The 22,271-nt window shown below is 39.4% G+C and overlaps 1 protein-coding gene across 6 annotated transcripts in view; it reads left to right on the top strand.

The window, feature by feature from the left end:
* APP (amyloid beta precursor protein) overlaps positions 1-22,271 on the top strand; it is a 284,040-nt gene that overhangs the window by 104,903 nt on the left and 156,866 nt on the right. For all 6 annotated transcript variants that reach the window (XM_004062633.5, XM_004062636.5, XM_004062637.5 and 3 more), the window contains exons 4-5: positions 12,277-12,389; positions 14,431-14,624. In XM_004062633.5, the coding sequence (XP_004062681.1) occupies positions 12,277-12,389; positions 14,431-14,624 (307 nt within the window). The remainder of the gene's footprint in view (positions 1-12,276; positions 12,390-14,430; positions 14,625-22,271) is intronic.

Below are 22,271 nucleotides of genomic sequence, written 5' to 3'. Positions count from 1 at the left end.
GCATGGTTTGAGTTTGAAAACCCCTAATCTGGAAAGCTTTAACAACTATTACTCTTACAATTCCGTCTTTTAACGAATGTTGGAATTATTAAATACTTGTAACAAGAAGTCCTGTTATTGATAAAATCAAGATATGACTAATAATGCAGTCAAAAAGAGGCAACAAAAAAGCACCTATAACTTATCTTGGGTTGGTTAATGAGGAAGCTGTCATTCAAAATTAGTAAGACTATTGTAACATTTCTTGGGGTCCTGAACATTGGAATGAGAGTCGGTTTTTAGAGTTGAGCCCGCCTCTGTCATTAGCTTTGTGCAAACCTCATCAGGCTCAAGATTCCTCATTTGTAAAGGGGAATGAATTCTCTGACCAGTTAGTTTACATTCCTAAGACAAGGTTAAATTTGGAAAGCAAAGAATTTTCGGTATATATGTGATAATTTTGAAATTCTTGAATTTTTAAAAAATTTAAATGCCACATTACTTATATTTTTTTCTAAAAAAAAGTCAAACCAAGCCCTGTCTAGTTATTAATAGATACCACAGATGAGATGCCTGAGTTGGTAAGCTCTTTTTAATTCTAGTTCTTTTCAACTACAATAATTTTATAGACTTTTTTTGAAGGCTAGAATGTTGATGTGGAATCAAATAGGTATGCCTGTATGTATGGTAGATGCACCTGACAGGGATCACTTGACTTGAACATGCCCTGACAATGATCCTGTGTGGCAGGTGCACCTGATTCCGAGTTCTGAGTTAAGAAATCCGGGAGTGGGCCGGGCGGAGTGGCTGGTGCCTGTAATCCCAGCACTTTGGGAGGCCGAGGCAGGCGGATCATTTGAGGTCGGAAGTCCAAGACCAGCCTGGCCAATGTGGCAAAACCCCGTCTCTACTAAAAATACAAAAATTAGCTGGGCGTGGTGGCGCAGGCCTGTAGTCCCAGCTACTTTGGAGGCTGAGGCAGGAGAATTGCTTGAACCCGGGAGGTGGAGGTTGCAGTAAGCCAAGATCACGCCAGTGCACTCCAGCCTGGGCGACAGAATGAGACTCTGTTTCAAACAACAACAACAACAAAACCCAAAACAAAAAAACAACAACAAAGAAATCCAGGAGTGGCTAACCCAGAGAGCCATTCCTTATCTGTAAGGAACATCTGAGCCCTCATCTCCTTCTGTGGAACATGGGCCACGCCGGGAATTGAGACCCTTTGTTATGAGTTAAGTGGAAGTGGCCAGGCGGAGATTGTTAGGGGGAGGGTGTTAAATGAGAATGCTGTAGAGACCACATGCCTTTTGCAAGTGGCTGCGGTTCCTCTGTCCAACCCACCACCACTGGACTCTCTACCCTGTATGCAAGCCCCCAGTAAAACCCTATGAGACATACGGTTCACTAGCTCTGGGCCTCTTCTGGCTCTTGAACCTGGTGCCATCCACATTGGAGTCAGTAGGAGTTTGGCATGACACCTTATTATGTGAAATTTTATATCAAGCCATTAGATTTTTTAAAAATAGACTTTATATTTTACAACAGTTTTAAATTTACAGGAAAATTGAGAGGATAGTCCAGAGAGTTCCCATAGGCTTTGCATCCAGTTTTCCCTATTGTTAACATCTTATATTAATATGGTACATTTGTTGCAGTCAGTAAACCAATTTTGATATATTGTTATTAACTAAAGTCTATACTTTATTCAGATGTCCTTAGTTTTTGTCTAATGTCCTTTCTGTGTTCCAGGATGCCATCCAAGAAGGCACATTATATTTAATTGTCAGGTCTCCATAGCCTCCTTTCCTCTTGGCTATGACAGTTTCTTTATACTTTTCTAGTTTTTTAATAACCTTAAAGGTTTTGTATTGGTCAGATAATTTGTAGGATTCCCCTCTGTGGGAATTTTCTCATGCTTTGCCTGGGGTTATTGGTTTTAAGAAGGAAGACCACAGAGGTAAAATGCCTATTTCATCACATCGTATCAAGAGTACATATTTATCAACATGATACGGCCCTGTTGGCATTGACCTTGATCACCTGGCTCAGGTGGTGGTTGTTGAGTTTCTCCACTTGAAAGTTATTCTTCTTCCCACTTCATGTGCTCTACTCTTTGGAAGGAAGTCAGTTTGCACGGCCCACAATTAAGGAGCAGAGAATTATGCTTCATTTTCTTGAGGGCAGAGTATCTACATAAATTATTTGGAATTCTTCTGCACAGGAGATTTGTCTCTTTTTTCCTATTTATGTATTCATTCATTCAGTCATTTAGACTCATGGATATTTACATTGTACTTTGATTTCTAATCCAGTACTACTTCATAATTTTTATTGCTCAAATTATTCCAGCTTTAGCTATTAGAAGCCCTTTCACTTGGTTCCTATGCTCATTTGACATAGCCTCTTTTTTTTTTTTTCTTACAAGATGCTGCAGTCTCATCTTGCATATTTTCAGCCCTAATCCTAGAATCAGCTGTTCCTCCAAGGAGCCCTTGTTCCTTTTATTGGAGAGTAATGTTATTGGAGAATAGTATTAAAATCTGGATGTTAAGGATGCTCATTGCCACTGGAGTTTCTTTGCTTTTAAGACTTCTCAGTTGATAGAGCAAGGCAGTGTATTTGTCCGTATTCACCCTTATGTTATGCAGATCTATAAATATTTCTATAGCTAACTAGTTGTATTTATATTAAGCTATAATATCTAGTCTATATTAAGCTAAATACAAGTTCATCCGGATGTTTCCTACTCTAACGTATTACCACATGGACACTATATCTCTCCTCCTTGGTTATGTATAAATTCTCACTCCATCCACCATCTATGTACTTAATTGTTCAGTTTCAGTATATGTGCATAGCCGTATCAGAATTGTTAACCCGGGCTGGGTACAGTGGCTCATGCCTGTAATCCCAATACTTTGGGAGGCTGAGGCAGGTGGATTGCTTGAGCCCAGGAATTTGAGACCAGCCTGGGCAACATGGCATAACCCCATGTCTACTAAAAATACAAAAAAATTGCTGGCCATGGTAGCATGTGCCTGTAGTCCCAGCTACCCGAGAGGCTGAGGTGGGAGGATCACCTGAGCCCAGGAAGTCAAGGCTGCAGTGAGCTGTGATCGTGCCATTGCACTCCAGCCTGGGAGACAGAGTAAGACTCTTTCTTAAAAAAATAAAAAATAAAAAATATAAAAAAATTTGTTAACCCACACCTATATGGATCTTTTTAAAAGCTGCAAGACTGCTAACAAATATTTATTTATTTATTCATTTATTTATTTATCTGAGACAGAGTCTCCCTCTGTCACCCAGGCTGGAGTGCAATGACACAATCTCAGCCCACTGCAACCTCTGCTTCCCCGGCTCAGGCGATTCTCCTGCCCCAGCCTCCCGAGTAGCTAAGATTACAGGCACCTGCCACCATGCCCAGCTAATTTTGTATTTTTAGTAGAGACAGGGTTTCACCATGTTAGCCAGGCTGGTCTCGAACACCTGACCTCAGGTGATCCACTTGCCTCGGCCTCCCAAAGTGCTGGGATTATAGGTGTGAGCCACCATGCCTGGCCATAAATACTTATTTTGTTCCCGTGTTTTTTTTTTCTTTTCTCTTTTTTAAAGTAAATCCTTTGCACTATTTTTATTATTTTAAGACCAGTGTTATTCAGAGCCTGGGTTAAACACTATTCTGTGTGTGTGTGTGTGTGTGTGTGTGTGTGTGTGTTTGTTTGTTTGTTTGTTGAGACAGAGTCTCGCTCTGTCACCCAGGCTGGAGTGCAGTGGTGTGATCTTGGCTCACTGCAACCTCCGCCTCCCTGGTTCAGGAGATTCTTCTGCCTCAGCCTCCCCAGTAGCTGGGACTATAGGTACGCGCCAACACGCTCAGCTAATTTTTGTATTTTTAGTAGAGACGGGATGTCACCATATTGGCCAGGCTGGTTTCAAACTCCTGACCCTTGTGATCCACCTCGGCCTCCCAAAGTGCTGGGATTACAGGCATGAGCCACCACTCCCGGCCAGCACTGTTCTGTCTTATACTCACTCTGCCATCTATGTGTGTATATGGTACGTATGTGAGGCTGGATCTGTGTACTTGGAAAAGTTGGAGAGATAATTTAGGTAAAACTTTTAGTTTTCACTTCTTTTGCCTTTTTGCTTATCTTGATCCATTTAGTTCCTACCATCTGGCAAATAGTTCTCATCTGAAGAATCCCATCTGTCAGTTCTCACTATTATCCGGTAATAGTTACAGTGAAATGCTGGTGACGGCAACAGCCACTTTTTAAAAGGATGTGTAATTCACCCTCATGTCCTCTTTGAGAACCCAGTAATTGCCCACACTCTGAAGCTAAAACCATAACAGTTTTATCACATGGAAAGTTTGTTGAGAAATGTTTGGCTGTTTCTGTGAAGTAATCGTCCCGTCTCTTGAGTATAGATGCCTCCCAGGAAAATTTTCCCAGCCTATTTGTTAATGTGAAAGTTACAAAAGATAGCATATAATGAGCACATTCAAGACAAAAAAATTTGTGGAGTAAGAGTCTGAAATGGTAAAATAAAAAATCACCTAAGAAAACACTTATCTGTAGCTGTCATTTTCATATACACATATCTAGTGTATACAAGTTAGTAAGTACATAATTCTCGAAAGTTCTACCTGTCTGCACATCTACACAGAAAAAGTAGGAAAGTCTTGTCCAGACTTTTCCATCATCTTCAGTATAAAGCATCTTCTAGCTGTTGGAATAGAAACAAGCTAGATTCTTGACTCCTTTCTATTTGATTATTTAGATCTGACCTTCAGACGACATCCAGAATCTGAGAACACGCACCACCTCTACTGCTCTCATCCTGGTCCAAGTCATTGTCATCTCCCACCTGGATTAATGCCAGAGCCCCCTTCCTGGTCTTCTCACTTCTAGTCTTGACCCCCTAGGGCAAGAATAATTAGCTTAGAAAACCACCCCAGAGCCTTCCAGCATTACTCCGAGTACTGGCCAGAGTTGGACAATGTTTAAGTCCCCGTGCAGTCAGCTGTCCCTGTCCTGTCCTGGCTGTCACTCACTCGCTTGCCCACTGATCTCTTCCACATCATTCCTCCACGACAGCACTGATCTCCTTGCTCTTCTGTGAGTTCACCAGGCATGCATCTGCCTCAAGACTTTGTGTAATACTTGTTGCTTCCTCTGGCTAGAATATTCTTCCCTTTGATTCTGAATACTTTGTTCCCTCACTTCCTCAAGTCTTCACTGAAATGTCATATTTTCAAGTAGGCATTCCCTGACCACCCTATTTAAAATTTCACCCCTCAGAAAAAACAAACAAACCACCCCTTTCTCTGCTTTATCTATGTAACATTTATTACCATCCAACAGACACTGTCTTTTTATCTGTATTTTTTTATCGCTTCCCCGCTAGGATCATATATCGTTTTATCTGTTTTGTTCACTGCTGTATTCTTAGCTCTGAGACATAATTGTAAGTATGCAGTGAAGAGTTAGTGGATAAAGGACTGTGGCTGCAAGAGGGGATTCAGGAAGCACCCCCTCACAGCCAGGACCAGCACTCGGTGCAAGAGTTGAAAGAGTTGATCACTCGGATTCTCTGCTTCTCCAGTCGTAGGGACTCCACCCCACTGTGTTGATTGCTGTCATGTATTCACCCCATCATAAGCAGTACTCACATGTAAAACAGTACCATGTCATCTCTGTGGGGCTACAGGTAGGTAGTGATGGTGTAATGAACATAAAACCCCAGGGTCTTCAGTAGGTGCAAAATAGGTGATTAGTAAATGATGAAGAGTAGCTGTTGCTGTTTTGATTACTATGATTATTATTATGAGAAACTACGGTGGTTGATGAGATAGATACTGGGGAGAAGGATACTATTAATATAATTTATTGAGCAACTTTGTTCTGGGCACTAGTTGAGTACTTTAGGGATATTAATTCATTTAATTCTCCCAGTTCTGCCATTTACTCTCTATGTGACCTGGACTGTTACATAGTCTCTCAGTCTCACCTTCTCTTTTTTTTTTTTTTTTTGAGACGGAGTCTCGTTCTTTCGCTCAGGCTGGACTGCAGTGGCGCTATCTTGGCTCACTGCAACCTCCACCTCCCGGGTTCAAGCGATTCTCCTGCCTCAGCCTCCTGAGTAGCTGGGATTACAGGCATGCGCCACCACGCCTGGCTAATTTTTTTGTATTTTTAGTAGAGACGGGGTTTCACCATATTGGCCAGACTGGTCTCGAACTCCTGACCTTGTGATCCACCCGTCTCGGCCTCCCAAAGTGCTGGGATTACAGACTTGAGCCACCGTGCCCGGCCCTCGCCTTCTCTTATAAAGTGAAATCATTGTAGCTGCCTTGGTGTGGTTCTGAGGACGGTGAGAGAAGATGCACGTGAAGTATTGAGGGTGGTGGCAGGCACGCAGTTCAGAGTTACTGACAATACTGGTGTTTTATCTTCACGAGGCAGATCTGGGCCCATAGCACAAGGAAACCGAGGCTTTGGCATTTTACAGTAATTCCATTGCCAGAACATTTCCCCCACTTTCTTGAATCATCTTTACCTCTTGAGAGATGAGGAAGAGAGGGCACACCTCGGGCAGAAGTCCAAAGACCTCAGGCATTTTTGGCCCTTCATTCCCATGATTCTGGCCAACATCATTTTAGTCCCCAGCAGTTCATAGAAATATTGTCTTTTAATCTGATATTCAAATAATCTGTGCCTTGAAGAACCTGTGTATGGCTCTAGAATCTTTTACATTAGTCTACTCAACCCCACTCTGATGCTCAAAACTTCAGCAGTCTGTTTTTTTTTTATTTTTATTTTAATGTCTTTATTTTGAACATTTATTTTTAGAGGTAGGGTCTCTCTAAGTTATTCAGGCCGGCCTCAAATTCCTGGGCTCAAGTGATCCTCCCACCACAGCCTCCCAAGTAGCTGGGATGACACCCCCAGGTGCCGCCATCCTGGCAGCAGAGTCAGTTTTGAGACATCTTTCCCTTCTCATTCTTCCCAGTGTCATGGATTGGGAAGTTACTGTGGTGGTAGTTGCAGTACTTTTTACTCTGAATTCTGTTTGCTTCCTGGAATTCTGTCTGTCTTTTGAAAAGACAACATAAAGAAATAGAAAAATATACTTTAAATTCCATAGTGTGGGAGCCTCTGCTACTCACCTGTTTGATATTCATTCCCATTTTTTCCTTTCTAAAAGAATTCCAGATATTTTTTGTTCAGGGTGACAATGTGCTCTGCTGAAAATACTTTCACAGATTCCCTTGCAGGTGCATGTGACCAGATCACAGTAATGGCACATATGGCCTCAGTGGGATTTGCTGAGGAGTATGTCCCTCCCAAGTAACAGCAAAGCTTTATTAGAGGAAAAAACAACAACAGAAAACCTTTCACCTTTGTCTTGTTTCTCCTGCCTTCTGTCTGGAACTTGGACACAGAGTCTTGAATTTCTGTGACCATCTTGTGACCACAAAACACGAGGATAAAACCAACGTGCTAAGGATGGCAGTACAGAAAGATAGGAATACCCTGGTCCCTGATGGCATCATGGAATATCTGCAGTGGCCCTAGCTTCAGTGTCACTTCTTGGGTGAGATACATAATCCTACCGTGTGTTTAAGCCACGGTTTGACATGTGGTCTATTCTCTGCCGCTGACTGCATTCCCAGCTGTTCTATATGGCTTGCTAGCTAATTTAAGTCTAGTTTTATTGTCAAATTGACCACATTGTAGATTATAATATTAAAGTACTTCACAGTCTAAAAGTGAACTACTTTTATAAAAGCCAAAGGAAATGGGCCAAATGAACCATTTTGAACAGAGTTTAAATGAGTGAGTTGAGTTACCACTCTTGGATGGGGAACTGGAGACCTGGATTTTCAGTCTAGTTCTACTGCCAGTTGGCTCTGTGGGCAAGTCACTTGACCTGAGCTCTTTTCCTCCCATCTGCAAAATGAGGTAATTTGAGCTAGACAGTCCTCCCAAAGACCACCAAAGAGCTAGCAGATTGAGGCCTGCAGACTCCTATTGAATTTGCCATCCTTGTTCACCTTGCCAAGACTTCATAGCCAAGAAGCCAGACCCAGATTTTGTTCATTAGCTTTGAAAACACCGTTTCATTTGGGGGTGTGTGTGTGTGTGTGTGTGTGTGTGTGTGCGTGGTGTGTGACATGCGTTTTGAATATAAATTGTGAATTGTTTTAGCAAGAAACCAGGTTGTATGTTTCTCAATAAACATGCATACTGTATATTGATGAATTTATCCACTTGAAATAAATGGTGCCAAATTGCCTAAAGTTTGCTGTAAACAGGAACATGATTTCTCATTATGATGTTTAATTTGTTTTAGTCTTTGATCTCTTACATCAGAATTCTGTTAAGAACTTTTTTTACCTGAAAGATCAAAGCAAATAAGCAGAAGCATTTATAAAAATAAGGTATACGTGGCTGTGGAGAGAAACTCCAGGTATATACGATCATAGGCTTTTTAAAATTAATAAACTTTGTTTTTAAAAACAAAGCAGTGTAAGTTTACAGCAAGTTTGAGTAGAAAGTACAGTTTCCATATAACTGCTGTCCTAGCAAAGATTTTTAAGTACAATATTTTTTAATTAAAAAGAGAAAATATAAACCATGCTAAGCCAGTTGGTGAAAAAGACTTCATTATACTTTTAGCACTCTTAACACTTATTAAAAGTTTTTAAAAACAGATTTTTGTGGTTGAATCGCTTACAATTTCTGATGTGTAACCTTCTAACATGTTTCATCAAATTTTAAAAGTAATGTAAGCAGTGCTGTCCACTGCTAAGTTTTATTTTAATGTTAGAATACAATGAGGTTTCTATTTTGCCATTAGTCCTGAGAGCTTATTAAGTAACCAGTTTTAATCCTTTAAAAAACCATTCTCATTTTGAGGGACACATATTTCTTAGCTTTGTGCAATATAAGAAGCTAAGACCATCTTGGCAGTATCAAATGAAATGTTTTGCAAGTTAGAAAGTTCAGTAGCCACTTATAAACATAATGAACAATTGTTATAGTCAGACTAATGCAGAAATACAGGCGTTGGGGGCTGGGGGGTGGTGGGTGGGCAGACTTGGTCCAGAAGTGGTAGTTTGCCAACCTCTGTTCTAAACACAAGTTCAAGAATATGGTTCTCTTGGATAGATTTTCTGCCAGATGAAAGTAAGAGTAACATCCTTAGCTAATGAACTCCTAATATCCAAGGCAACTTTTAATTAATTCAGGCTTTTAAGAAAAGCTTGTTTACCAACTCCTCATTAAAAATGTTCAGACTGGCTGGTCGTGGTGGCTCATGTCTGTAATCCCAGCACTTTGGGAGGCTGAGGCAGGCAGATCGCTTGAGCCTAGGAATTCGAGACCAGCCTGGGCAACATATCTAGACCCTGTCTCTGCAAAAAGTGAAATAATTAGCTGGGCATGATAGTACACAGCTGTAGTCCCAGCTACTCAGGAGGCTGAGGTGGGAGGATTGCATGACCCCCGGAGGTCGAGGCTGCAGTGAGCCATTGATCCAACCACTACATTCCAGCCAGGGTGACAGAGTGAGACCTTGTCTGAAAACAAACAAACAAAAAGATTAATGCAGTACATGTCCTTTTGGTGAATAAGTAAATATGTTTTGGTAACTTTAGCTTTGCATTATAATCTAGTCGTCAGCAGATTGACTAAGGGCAGATAAAACAAGATGATTTGGTTTTGTGGTTTGGCACTTACTGTCTGATTTATGCCCCCAAGAACTCTTGCAGGCCAAGGTCGAGTGTATCTGATCCCTGCTCTGGCTCTTCTCACGAACTGATTTAGTAGCTTTGGGCCAGCATTAGATTTTTTAAACTCTTTGACCTATTTGTACATGACAGGCATTTAATCTTTCCAGTAATTACTTGTCAAATAGAAAAGCATCACTTCTTAGTTTGGACATTTGCAAATATGGCTGAGCAGAGCTGATAGATGAGGTGGGCATCTTCAGGCCATAGGTCACTTCTGGCCTCCTGTAACCTAGAAAATTGGGATGCCTCAGATATCAGGTATTCTTCCAAGCAGCTAGGGTTAGTCCCTGACCTCAGAAACCCTGAGAGCCCTCAGAAACCCTGAGAAATCCACCTGGGAATGGTGTATTTGTTTTGGATGAGATTACCTTTACTTTCCATTCTCCAGGTCTTCTTGTGTTTTTTGTTTTTGTTTTGTTTTGTTTTATATCATTCTATGTAAAAGAGAAATGTGATATCATTTGCATTATCATGTTATTTCTTACCTTATAATTTATATCTTAATGCTTATCTCTGGGGCTAGGTTATAATCTCCTGAGTTGGGTAGCCTTAGGTTTCTTGGCAGAGATTCCTCCCCTGGGAAGTGAGGTTTATAAAAGAACCCGTGATGTGGCCCTGTGGAGCTGCATGGGGTGTGTGCTCAGTACTCACTGGTTTCTTCCCTGCAAAGTGACACCTGCAGCCTTTGGGGTACCATGTCTCATAATTTTTGCATTCCCTGCAACACACACTATACTGCTATGCGCATCATTGATCATTTTAAAGATTTAAGGAATGACAAGATACAGTGCTTATTCTCCCCTATGATTTGCTTAGATTTTTATCTAAATAGTACTTATTGAAATAAGTACTTCAATATCATGCTACATCTTACATGTTTGAGCTAGAAACAGACTAAAGTTTAAACACTTTTATGAGAAAGAAAAGTTACTTCCTTCCCCTTCTTAGGGCTTTTAATCCCTCTTTATGTTGCATTTCAGAAAATGCCCTGTAGCGTACTATGAAAGAAAGACATTCATTCCTGTCTTTGCTGCTGAGTGGACGATCTGTATTCCTTGCTCCGTGGGAGTTGTGGGTTTATGTCTATTCTTGCATGTTTTGCCTGAAGGACCACAGCGACCTACTTGGTGGTCTCCCTGCTTTCATGGTTTCACTGTGCTGATCTATCCTTCACTTAATTATAGAGTCTATCTTAAAAAAAAAAAAAAAAAAAAAAACTTTTGGCCTATGTTGCTTCTTCCAAAATGGCATCCAAAACCTAAGCCTCTTTAAAATTGGAGTCCAGCATGCTTCCCCAGTGCTACTTCCTTCTGGACTCCCTTTGCCACTTAACCTTCTGCTTCCACCCATATCCAGATGGGCTGCAAATATGCCTTGCTGGTTCTTTACTCTGTCTTTGCACAGGAGGCTCCCTCATTTGAAGGGTCTTTTGCTACCCATCCATCCATCCATTTGGATTCTATAATAGAGTTCTTGATGTTTGACAGAACTAGGCCAGAAATTGTGGGGGTATAATGGCAAGCAAGACAGACTCTATCCTTACATTATGGAAGTTCAATTCATTTCCCGTGTGGCATACTACTTCTCACCATTCAGATTCATCTCGAATGTTGTTTCTTCTTTGAGGTTTTTCCCACTGCATCCAAGATACTGGCCTGACACTTTCCTTATCTCTATTACAGAATTTAACTTGTTCATTCATTAACAGATATTTATTGCCTACTATGTGCAAGAATCTGTGCTAAAAGCTGGGAATATTGCAGTAAACAAAAATTAAGTTTACAGCTTACATATAATGTGGTAATTATCCATCTTTTACCTTCATTAGACTGAGTTCATGTAGGACTTTATGTAATATCTTTATATCTTCAATACCAGAAATGCCTAGAAATAATTTGCATGATATACATTTTCTTTAAAGATTTAACAAAAGTCTGAGGGACAGTTTTCAGAACTAAACTGAATTAAACTCTCTCTCTCTTATGTGTGTTATGTAAACATATATATAAAATACACTTTTGGATTTTTTGCTTAGGAAGTAGAAAAATGCTAAAATTTCTGTTACTTACAAGCAGATTAAAATGTCCAAGAAAGAAAAGTAGGGATTTATATTGATTCTGCTCAAATGCTTACCTAGACAATGTCAATATTTATATTTTACTCCCCTGTTGTAGTAGAATGGTAATTGGTTCTCTAGTTAAGCAGCTTTTTTAGGATTAATTTTGAAGCAAGAAATTCAGATTAATTAAGGGACAATTTCACTTGCAGCATTTAGGCATTATTTTAACCATCAAACTTGAAGTGGCAAGAAACGGAGTTGCTTAAGGAGGACAGACGTAACATTCTAAAGGTAGTAGGGTGTTGATTGGGTTGCTTAGGCATTGAAAGGCTGTTTAACTTGTCTTGAAGTCTATCTTTCCTTGATGCCTTCTCTGCGGTAAGAACACTGTGATACAGATGGAATGACGGGAAGTGGTTTTCCTTTCTTTCAGTTGGTGAGTTTGTAAGTGATGCCCTTCTCGTTCCTGACAAGTGCAAATTCTTACACCAGGAGAGGATGGATGTTTGCGAAACTCATCTTCACTGGCACACCGTCGCCAAAGAGGTACCAGCCCATAAATTCTTTCTTATTGCAAAGTGAAGATTTCCTGAGGACATACTTAATGGCATTTTAGGGGTATTTTGAGGCAACAGCTATGTTGATAAGTTATTTAAGAAAAAAACCCAGTGCTACTATCCATAACCCAGATTTTAGTTTTTAGAGTGATTTTAGGTTCACAGCAAAATCGAACAGAAAATAGAGTTCCCGTGTACCCCCTGTCCCCACACATGCACAGCCTCCCCATCCATGAATATTTTTAAAAAGTCAAAAATAGAGCCAGTTGAACTAGATTCATTATGTGCCTGTGCCGTGTTTCGCAACTTAAAAATGAGTTGTCTGTGCCATGCCTTATAACTTAAAAATATAATCTCTAATAGTTATAACTTTAAAGTTTACCCTTCAGATTATTTTTATGCACCTGTTGTTTTCTTTTGTCATATACAATTTTTTAATAATTTAGCCTTTTCCCCTGTTATCTATTAGTGAATACAGTGGTAGAACAGTGAAGTAGCTTTTTTGTACCAGCCTGAAAGCTCCAGTTAGAATTCAGTTTCTCAGTTATACCATCCAATTTTATATTCAGCAGACCATGCCTACCATCTTGATTTTTCCACACGATGAGTCTGACCGAGCACTTGGTTAACCTCTGCTTTTGGCTAAGCCAATAAAAGATGTAAGATACTTAGCATGAAAAGGTCACTGTGTGGTAAGACCACCTTCACGGCTGCTGTGTCCCTTTGATGGTTTTTCTAATAAATTTATATAGTTTATTTGTGGTAAGACCAGTCTTAGGCTAACTAGAATTAGGCTCCTTTATCTAGCTCATAGTGCTTCACTTGGGTCAATTTTAATCCCCTGTCCCTCACCGGAACATGTCTGGAGACATTTTTTGTTATTACAACTTGAGGGAGTGGTGTTACTGGCATCGGATAGTGCCCAGAGGCCAAAGATTCTGCTAAACATCCTACAGTCAACAGGATAACCACCGGCCACCCCCAAGAATTAGCCAGTCCAAAACATCAATAGTGCTGGGGTTGAGAAATCTGATCTAGCTTAGCTTAACCATTGTATCATAGCTTTATAGCTGTTAGACAGAAAATACCACTGAAGATTTAGTATTATTTTATGCCTCTTATAAAATAGTATATTTGGATCCACTGTAGAATAAAATGTTTTTTATGTAAAAATGTGTTTTGGAGGTTTAAGAGCTTGCTGAGTTTAAGAAAACAAACCAAATAATTTGAAGTCCAGCTACCTATTTGATAACCTCATTTTTTATTCCTTCTGTGTTTTCAAAAGAAAAATCCTTTGTCTCTAAGAAACAGAAATGACTCCCATAAGGTCAAAATACAGTCTGTAATATTTTCATTGTTTACCTTTATGTATTGAATTATTCATCCTTCATTTATCACTAGTGGATGCTCTCAGAGCTTTATGCTAATCTAGATTTGTGCAAATTTAGCAAATCCCAGAAAAGCAAAAAGACATTGAAGGAGAAATCTCTAATGACTGTAAGTTCTGATTCTTAGTGGCTGCAGGGGATAATTTCTTCTCTTCCCAGGATTGTTACTTTGAAAGTGAACCAAGAGAGTCAGAATTTCTAGGATAAGGCAGGTCCATGTGAGATAAACTTCCATCTGTAAGGGAGGTAGGAGTGAGCTGGGGATCTACCTGGAATGCGCACAATTTCTGGATACACGAATTAAGCCAGAAGGCATTAATTCTCTGGTATCTGTTCACCAGTGGAGACTGCTACATCTTATTTCCCAATTAGTTTCCATTCCAGTTGTTCGTATAAACCTCTATTATATAACATCGTGGTCTTATTAAATAAATAATAAACTTAAGAATAAAAAGAGTACCAAAGTGGAACCCATGCTAAAAAAAATCCTGTTGTAAATTCACTCAAAAAGCAAATAATCTTTTCCTTTGTGAAATTGGTTCCTAATATATTGGGTCTGCATGTTGATTATTTTATGTGGAGTTTTCTTACAATGAAACACATTGACTCTACCACTCACTGTTTTCTCCTTACACTTTGTAGACATGCAGTGAGAAGAGTACCAACTTGCATGACTACGGCATGTTGCTGCCCTGCGGAATTGACAAGTTCCGAGGGGTAGAGTTTGTGTGTTGCCCACTGGCTGAAGAAAGTGACAATGTGGATTCTGCTGATGCGGAGGAGGATGACTCGGATGTCTGGTGGGGCGGAGCAGACACAGACTATGCAGATGGGAGGTAAGGTGGCCTTTGTGTTCAGCCTCAGAGATGCTGAAACATCTTGCATGGAGTATTTGTATCCTGTAAATTAATCTTTCTGTTTATCACTGAAAAAGTCTCTGCCCACTCCCATCAGAGTCTGCTGTTATGCAAAAAATCTGAACTATGAATTTTTATGGCATCCTGTTGAATTAATAATATCAATCACCCATCACAGAGTTAATTTTAACTATTTAATATTAAACTTGGGATCAAAATCCCACTGATAACTATCATAGGTTACTGGTAGTTCTAACAGGGAGTTGAAATAATAATGGCATTCTGTTTTGGTCATTAATTTAAAAATATTTTTAAATGCTATCTGGGATTGTCAGTCATTAAGGTGAATTTTTGTTAAGAAAGGTTTGGTTTTAGATTTTGGGGGTTCTGTGTGTGGATGTGTAAGGGGTTTTTTTGGCCTTTTATCATTTCTTTTCCTTCATAGTGGAAGCCAAAGGCATTAATAAATGCTTGTTAATTTTTTTTAACTACCTTTGATTTGTTGATTGTAAAGAAACCTATTTTCGCCTCTTTTGCTTAGGGAGCTTAGTCCCGTTACTTCTTACCTGATTCTCATTCTTAACTGAAGGCAAACATCTATATTCAAATCATAAAATTATAAAATGAGAATCTTTGGGTTGGAAATGCCATCTGGTTCAGGCATTGATTTTATGCTGTCTCATCCCCCGAAGGGTGATGATTGTATCACTTATCTTATTCCTTCAGTATTCTCTTAGATGTTCCCTAGAGCTACAGATTTCCAAACAGCACATTCAATAGGAGTTGTAAGTTTATAATCGGCAAACTACAGGATGCTTGTTTTTTTTTCTTTTAATTTCTGGTGTAATCTGCTACTAGGGCCCCCATAGAGTTTATTATCTATATCAGCTAGAACACTGGGACCACAGTCATAAACTGAAGGATCCAGGCAAACTGGGTCGTATGGTTACCCCACCAATTACAGTCTTCAGTGATGATGTCACTATCCAGGTTGATATTCGTTTGAAATGCTAGCCAGCTCCTTCCTAGTTACCTTCATTTACATTCCCATTTCAGTACCTGAACACAGTCATGCTTTAGACTCTGAAATTCCTTAGAAATAGTACCATAAGGTTTCTAGCTTTGATATTCCTCTCTGATCATGATCTTCCCTCATAATCACCTCCCCAGTTCAGGCTTCTAGTCCATTATCCTCTTTTTCCCTGCCTGCCTTTCTAATCAGGATGGAATCAATGGATAACCATTCTTACCTATTCCATTGAACATCCTTGACTTGGCTGAAACCCTTCACATTTTCTAAACATATTTTTGTCAATTCTCCGTAGCTAGGAAAAATTAATTTCTTTCTTTAGTTGCTTCTGGGATTTCTAAAGTATCAAGTCGTGTAACCTTACCACTTAATTCCATTTCTTATTCATGCTGTAACATCAGCTGGGATCTTAATGTTACTAGATGCACCTAATTATCTCTGTCTTGATGACCTATCATCTTCCCCATAGCAGTTGATCCAGCCCAACTTCATTCTCCTTGGTTCCCAGCGTAACTCTCTCTCATGCTCTACAGATGACCCCTCCACCGTCATCCATTGTGAATTTCTGCAACATGGTACCTGACATTTGGTAGGTGCCCAGTACATGTTTGTTGAATAAACCATTGAATTTTCTCCTGTACTTCAGCAACTCTTGTACCTTCTTCTATCCCTTTGTTTCCTGTCTTCCCTTTTATGATTATGTTCTGCTGGACTCTGAATCATCTCCTCTCCCTTTCTTGCATTTTCAGTCTCCCTCTCCCCCACACCCCCAGGCTTCATCCACCCTCCTCCCAGATAATTCTTTCCAATGCGTTACTATCTTTCTACTATGTGTTTTTAATCCTGTTGACAGTTGGTAGGAAATATCTGATGGTTTATTCTACCTGTAGAAAAGTCCAAATTCTCTTGCAGGGCATTCAGAAGTCTCTTACGTGGCTTCAGCCTGCATTTTCAGCCTTATACATGTATGTGACTCTCCTGGCATCCTAAAACCACTGACCTTTTCTTTCTGTAGGCTTTCGTTCCCACTGTTCTGCCCCATCTGAAATATTTTTCCTTTTTTGTCAAATGGGGTTAATGTATGATAAAGATATTTGTCAACTCTAAAGTGCCACTTCTTATGACCCGTCAAAATCCTATATATTTATAAATGTTCACCTGAAAAGATGCAGCCTTTACAAGTCTTTACAGGTGCCTTGCTCTGCTATACTACCCTTGCTTTACCTTTTTCTTATAAGACCATAACTTATCTTCCAATTAATTGTAGTCATATCTCTTTTTATCTGTTAGAATCCAAACTATAGTTTATGTGTCTGGTATGTCTTGCACATACATCCTCAATAAATATTAGACAAAGTAAATTGTATATTTTAAATTTTTTTTCATAGCTTTTGGTAAGGACTTCATGGTCCACAATTGGATATTGTAGAAAGCTTATCCAACCCACTGCCCAGGACGACTTTGAATGCGGACCAACACAAATTCATAAACTTTCTTAAAACATTATGAAATTTTTTTGCCTTTTTTTTTTCTATAGGCCCTGTTATAGAGCCTCCCATCTTTTAGCAAAGAACTGTCTAATACAAATGTAATGTGAGCCACATACTTTTTCGTTTTCTTTTTTTAAGATGGAGTCTCGCTCTGTCGCCCAGGCTGGAGTGCAGTGGCGTGATCTCGGCTCACTGCAACCTCCACCTCCCGGGTTCAAGCGATTCTCCTGCCTCAGCCTCCTAAGTAGCTGGGATTACAGGCATGTGCCAGCATGCCCAGCTAATTTTTTTTTTTTTTTGTACTTTTAGTAGAGATGGGGTTTCACCATGTTGGCCAGGCTGATCTCGAACTCCTGACCTCGTCATCCACCCACCTCAGCCTCCCAAAGTGCTGGGATTACAGGCTTGAGCCACTGCGCCTGGCCTTACTTTTTCATTTTCTAATAGACAGTTTAAAAATAGTAAAAAGAAACAGGTGAATTTAATTTTAACAACATTTTATTTAATCCAATATATCTGAAATATCATGTGACCAATATGAAAAATTTAATAAGATAGTTCACATTCTTTTTTTATATTTGTCTTTCATAAGAAGTCTTAACACTTCTTTTAACATTTAACAGCACATCTCAATTCATACTAGCCACACACTGTGTTTGATAGTTACATGTGGCTGGTGACTACTATATTTGGACAGTGTAGTTCCTGGATGACTTGAAATTTCTTATCACTCTTTATTTTTCCATTAAGACAGACGGTTTGTATAACCTAGTAATGTTTTCTAAGGCTGAGCCACTGAATTTTTATTATTATTTTTAACTATTCTTGTTTTTAAAATTTCAAAAAATTGGTTTGGATTCAGTATAATTAGGATATCAGGTCACTTGCACCATTTTATTTTTTAACTTCTTTTCCTGTAGCCCTGCAGGCAGGCAGAGCTTCTTTCATGTGGACAAAACCAGAAAGGTGTTGCATCACTGATCCACACACAAACTGGGCTCCTGCCAACTGGCAGCCTCCTTGTTCCAGGAACCAGCCCTCCTTTTGACACTTGAAATGTAAAATCAGAATAGAAGTTTAACGTACCTGACTTAAAACATCTTCAGGGGATGCTACGTGACAATTCTTGAAGAAGGAGAAACGAGCTACCATTTTCCTGGAAACAATATTTGATTCACAGTATTTTGTTGTTTGGTAGTTAATGAGGCTTGTTTTGATAGAAGATGAGTGTTTGTCTATTGCTAATGGGGCATTTAGAGAAACATTCCTCGTGGGATGAGCTCTGTTTTATGACCTCATTGAAAAAGAGGTATGAAAAAGAGGTAAATCTTTAACATAGGCAAAACAGGTAGTGTTTCAGAAATTTATGTGTAAATTACCGAGTATATATTTCTCCAGTGTTGTAATGGTCATATTCTCAGATCACCTCAAAATACCTATTTATGCAGTCTGTAATGTAGCATAATCCAGACTGTTACTAACATTATGTAGCATAATATTAATAGTAATAATTACGTACATAATGTTAATAATACACAGACTCCAGCCATCATGGGTAAGATTTTTTTCCATGGGAAAATTCATTTGGAAAGCTAACTTGTAAGACTAGCCAGGTAGGCAGCCTAGCCCTGGAGGCAGAGCTGCTCCTCACCTGGAACTGCAGAATCTGATTGAACCCAGTGGTCCATGGGGGTTGCTGAATTCCTAAAGCAAATGAAATGTTGGAAGACCCTCTAATTGTTGTAGAGTCACACTTTTCCTCTTGCAGAGGAGGTACTCACATTTTTTTTAAGAAACAGAATCTTTAATTATCAGTGTATTCTTTTAGGTTTAGGTTTGCAGCGTGTGCTGAGAGGTAACTTGATATATCTTTCTGGATAATTAGATGATTTTTTTTTGCTATTTCCTTTAAACATTTTTTTTTTTAAAGAGGTGCTTAAGATCTGGAGGAGTGATTCCTTTTGACTGCGTCTTATCTTCATTAAGACAGTATAACTCGGAAGAGTTTTCTTTTTTTCCTTTTTCTTTTTTTTTTTTTTTTTTTAAGATGAAGTTTTTGCTCTTGTTGCCCAGGCTGGAGTACAGTGGTGTGATCTTGGCTCACTGCAACCTCTGCCTCCTGGGTTCAAGCGATTCTCCTGACTCAGCTTCCCGAGTAATTGGGATTACAGGTGTTCACCACCACACCCAGCTAATTTTTGTATTTTTAGTAGAGACAGGGTTTCACCATGTTGGCCAGGTTAGTTAATGTTACTCTCTGGTTTGGGGGGCAGTGATATGTTTTGGCTTTTTTCCCACCCAGATCTCTTCTTGAATTCCCATGTGTTGTGGAAGGGACTCGGTGGGAGGTAATTGAATCATGGGGGCAAGTCTTTCCCATGCTGTTCCTGTGAAGTGAATAAGTCTCATGAGATCTGATGGTTTGAAAAAGAGGGGTTCCCCTGCACAAGTTCTCTCTCTTTGCTTGCTGCCATCCATGTAAGACATGACTTGCTCCTCCTTGCCTTCCACCGTGATTGTGAGGCTTCCCCAGCCATGTGGAACTGTAAGTCCAGTTAAACCTCTTTCTTTTGTAAATTACCCAGTCTCAGGTATGCCTTTATCAGCAACATGCAAATGAACTAATATGGCTCAGGGTGGCTTTTGTGGGTGCGTATGGCCGTGTATGCAGGTGTGCATGCATTGGAATATACAATTCCATATTGAACCCAGTTTAAACTTCATCAGTTCTGGTGATTGCTGGAGTGTCTCATATGGCAAGATGTCACCTTGCCCCCTAACTACACCAGAAAACCAGGCCAGCACCATTGACTATCTAGATACAGTGGGCCCTTTATATTATTATTGTTTTATATTTTTAGATTATTTGGTAAACAATTTACAAAACTAAGAATAAAGGAATAGTGAGAAATAACTATTAGAAATTTTAATAAGAGTTAACATAGTAAATATTTTAATTTTACAAAGAATTTAAATATGGTAAACCCACATGTTTATTCTGTATTTTCCCAGTTTTGAAGGTATGGATTTCTGAAATGAGCATTATCCTTTGGAATGCAGCTAGCTGCTAATCACCTGCCATGCATGAACCTGAAATATATCCATCTTACAAATACTGGTTCTACATTTCAAATACATCTCTATTAGGTTCATCATATTTCTTGGTCTTTTTTTTTTTATACTTGCAATTTCATTTAATTATTGTAAAAATTTAAGATATTTAAAACGTTGACAGCTCATAATTTTATTGAAGAGAGAATATAGCCATCTTCCCTCAGGAATAAAATGTTTTCAAGTTTGGATTTGTAAACAGCTATTAAAATGATCAAGCCAGTCTTTTTTTCCCCGCTTTTTTTCTGCATTATCTCTTCTAATCACCTTAGAGAGATTCCTGCCTTGGGCATTTGTCCACTTCCTAATGGTATCAAATAAATGTGTTGCAGAGACATAAAATTTGTTGCATAAGCATCGTAAAAAGGCAAGGAATACTGTCACATCATTTTAGCAATGATGGTTAATGTTTTTGTCACATAATATTGAGTGATGATATCCTTCCTGTTGAATGACTAAGTGGATGAGAATACCATATTTTCTTTTTATTCTTAGAAATACATTGCTCAGCCGGGCGCAGTAGCTCACACCTGTAATCCCAGCACTTTGGGAGGCCGAGGTGGGCAGATCACCTGAGGTCGGGAGTTCGAGACCAGCCTGACCAACATGGAGAAAGCCCATCCCTACTAAAAGTACAAAATTAGCTAGGCGTGGTGGCGCATGCCTGTAATCCCAGCTACTCGGGAGGCTGAGGCAGGAGAATCACTTGAACTGGGGAGGCAGAGGTTGCAGTGAGCCAAGATCGCACCATCACACTCCAGCCTGGGCAATAAGAGCGAAACTCCACCTCAAAAAAAAAAAAAAAGAAAGAAAGAAAGAAAGAAATTGCTCACTTGTCAATTCTTGAGCTTGAGAAAATTCATCTAGGATATCATGTGAAGGCTCATAGCCTAAGGTTTTACTTACATGATCAATTTCATTCTTCTTCTGGTTTATCTAATTGGTAAAATGCCTCCTTCTGTCAGTTGTTCCTATTTGCCAATTTGTGGAAGATGATTTTTGACTATATTCAGTGAGTCTCCAGACTTCTTTTTATCGTGCTTTTTAAAGAGATGGGACCTCACTCTGTTGCCCAGACTTGAGCGCAGTGGCTATTCACTGGTGTGAGTATGGTGCATTACAGCTGCAAACTCCTGGGCTCAAGTGATCCTCAAGTGATCCTCATGCCTCAGCATCCCAAGTAGCTGGGACTATTCAGACTTTTTTTAAACCATCTTGAAAGATGATGCAATACTTTGGGAACACAGCAATAAAAATGTGATAATTTCCCTATTGCATCACCTTTCTAGGCAATTATATCATTCTTTCATACTCATATTATTTCATCTTCTTTAGCACAGTTTTTAAATAGTTGATGGCTAATGATGAAATAATTCTTCGGATGATAAATATTTTGTAACATAGGAACAAAATATAGGAAAAAGATCAAGATTCATAACATATCTCAGACTCATGGTTAAGTACAAGCTAGAATGAGTTTTAGTCAATTAAAATTTTCTTTTTCTCTATGAATGGATAAAAGTGAGAAATATCAAGCCCCACAAGTAGTTAGAAGTGCTCAGAAACTCAAAAGGTAAAATTGTGTCCAAAGACCCTGATGGTATTCTAAAGGTTAACAGCCTATCCTACTTACCAAGAATTTACATTTATTATGAGGCCTGTACAACCTGATACAGGAAAATACTTGGCATAATTTTCTATAAGTTAGGTAGTTAGGTGCTCAACAAGTATTTGAGTTGAATCACATTGGCATTCACATCAAACACATACACCTACGTCGTCATGTTAACTTAAGGTTAATAGTGTCACCAAAACTAACTGGTCTTTAAAAAAGAAAAACTAGGCCAGGCATGGTGGCTCATGCCTGTAACCCCAGCACTTTGGGAGGCTGAGGCTGGCAGATCTCTTGATGTCAGGAGTTCAAGACCAGCCTGGCCAACATGGAAAAACCCCCTCTCTACTAAAAATACAAAATAGCCAGGCATGGTGGCATGC

This window comes from Gorilla gorilla, chromosome 22, assembly GCF_029281585.2.
Source record: "Gorilla gorilla gorilla isolate KB3781 chromosome 22, NHGRI_mGorGor1-v2.1_pri, whole genome shotgun sequence".
Lineage (NCBI taxonomy): Eukaryota > Metazoa > Chordata > Mammalia > Primates > Hominidae > Gorilla > Gorilla gorilla.
Note: the sequence above shows the minus strand (reverse complement) of the source record. Positions and strands in the feature narration are given on the sequence as shown.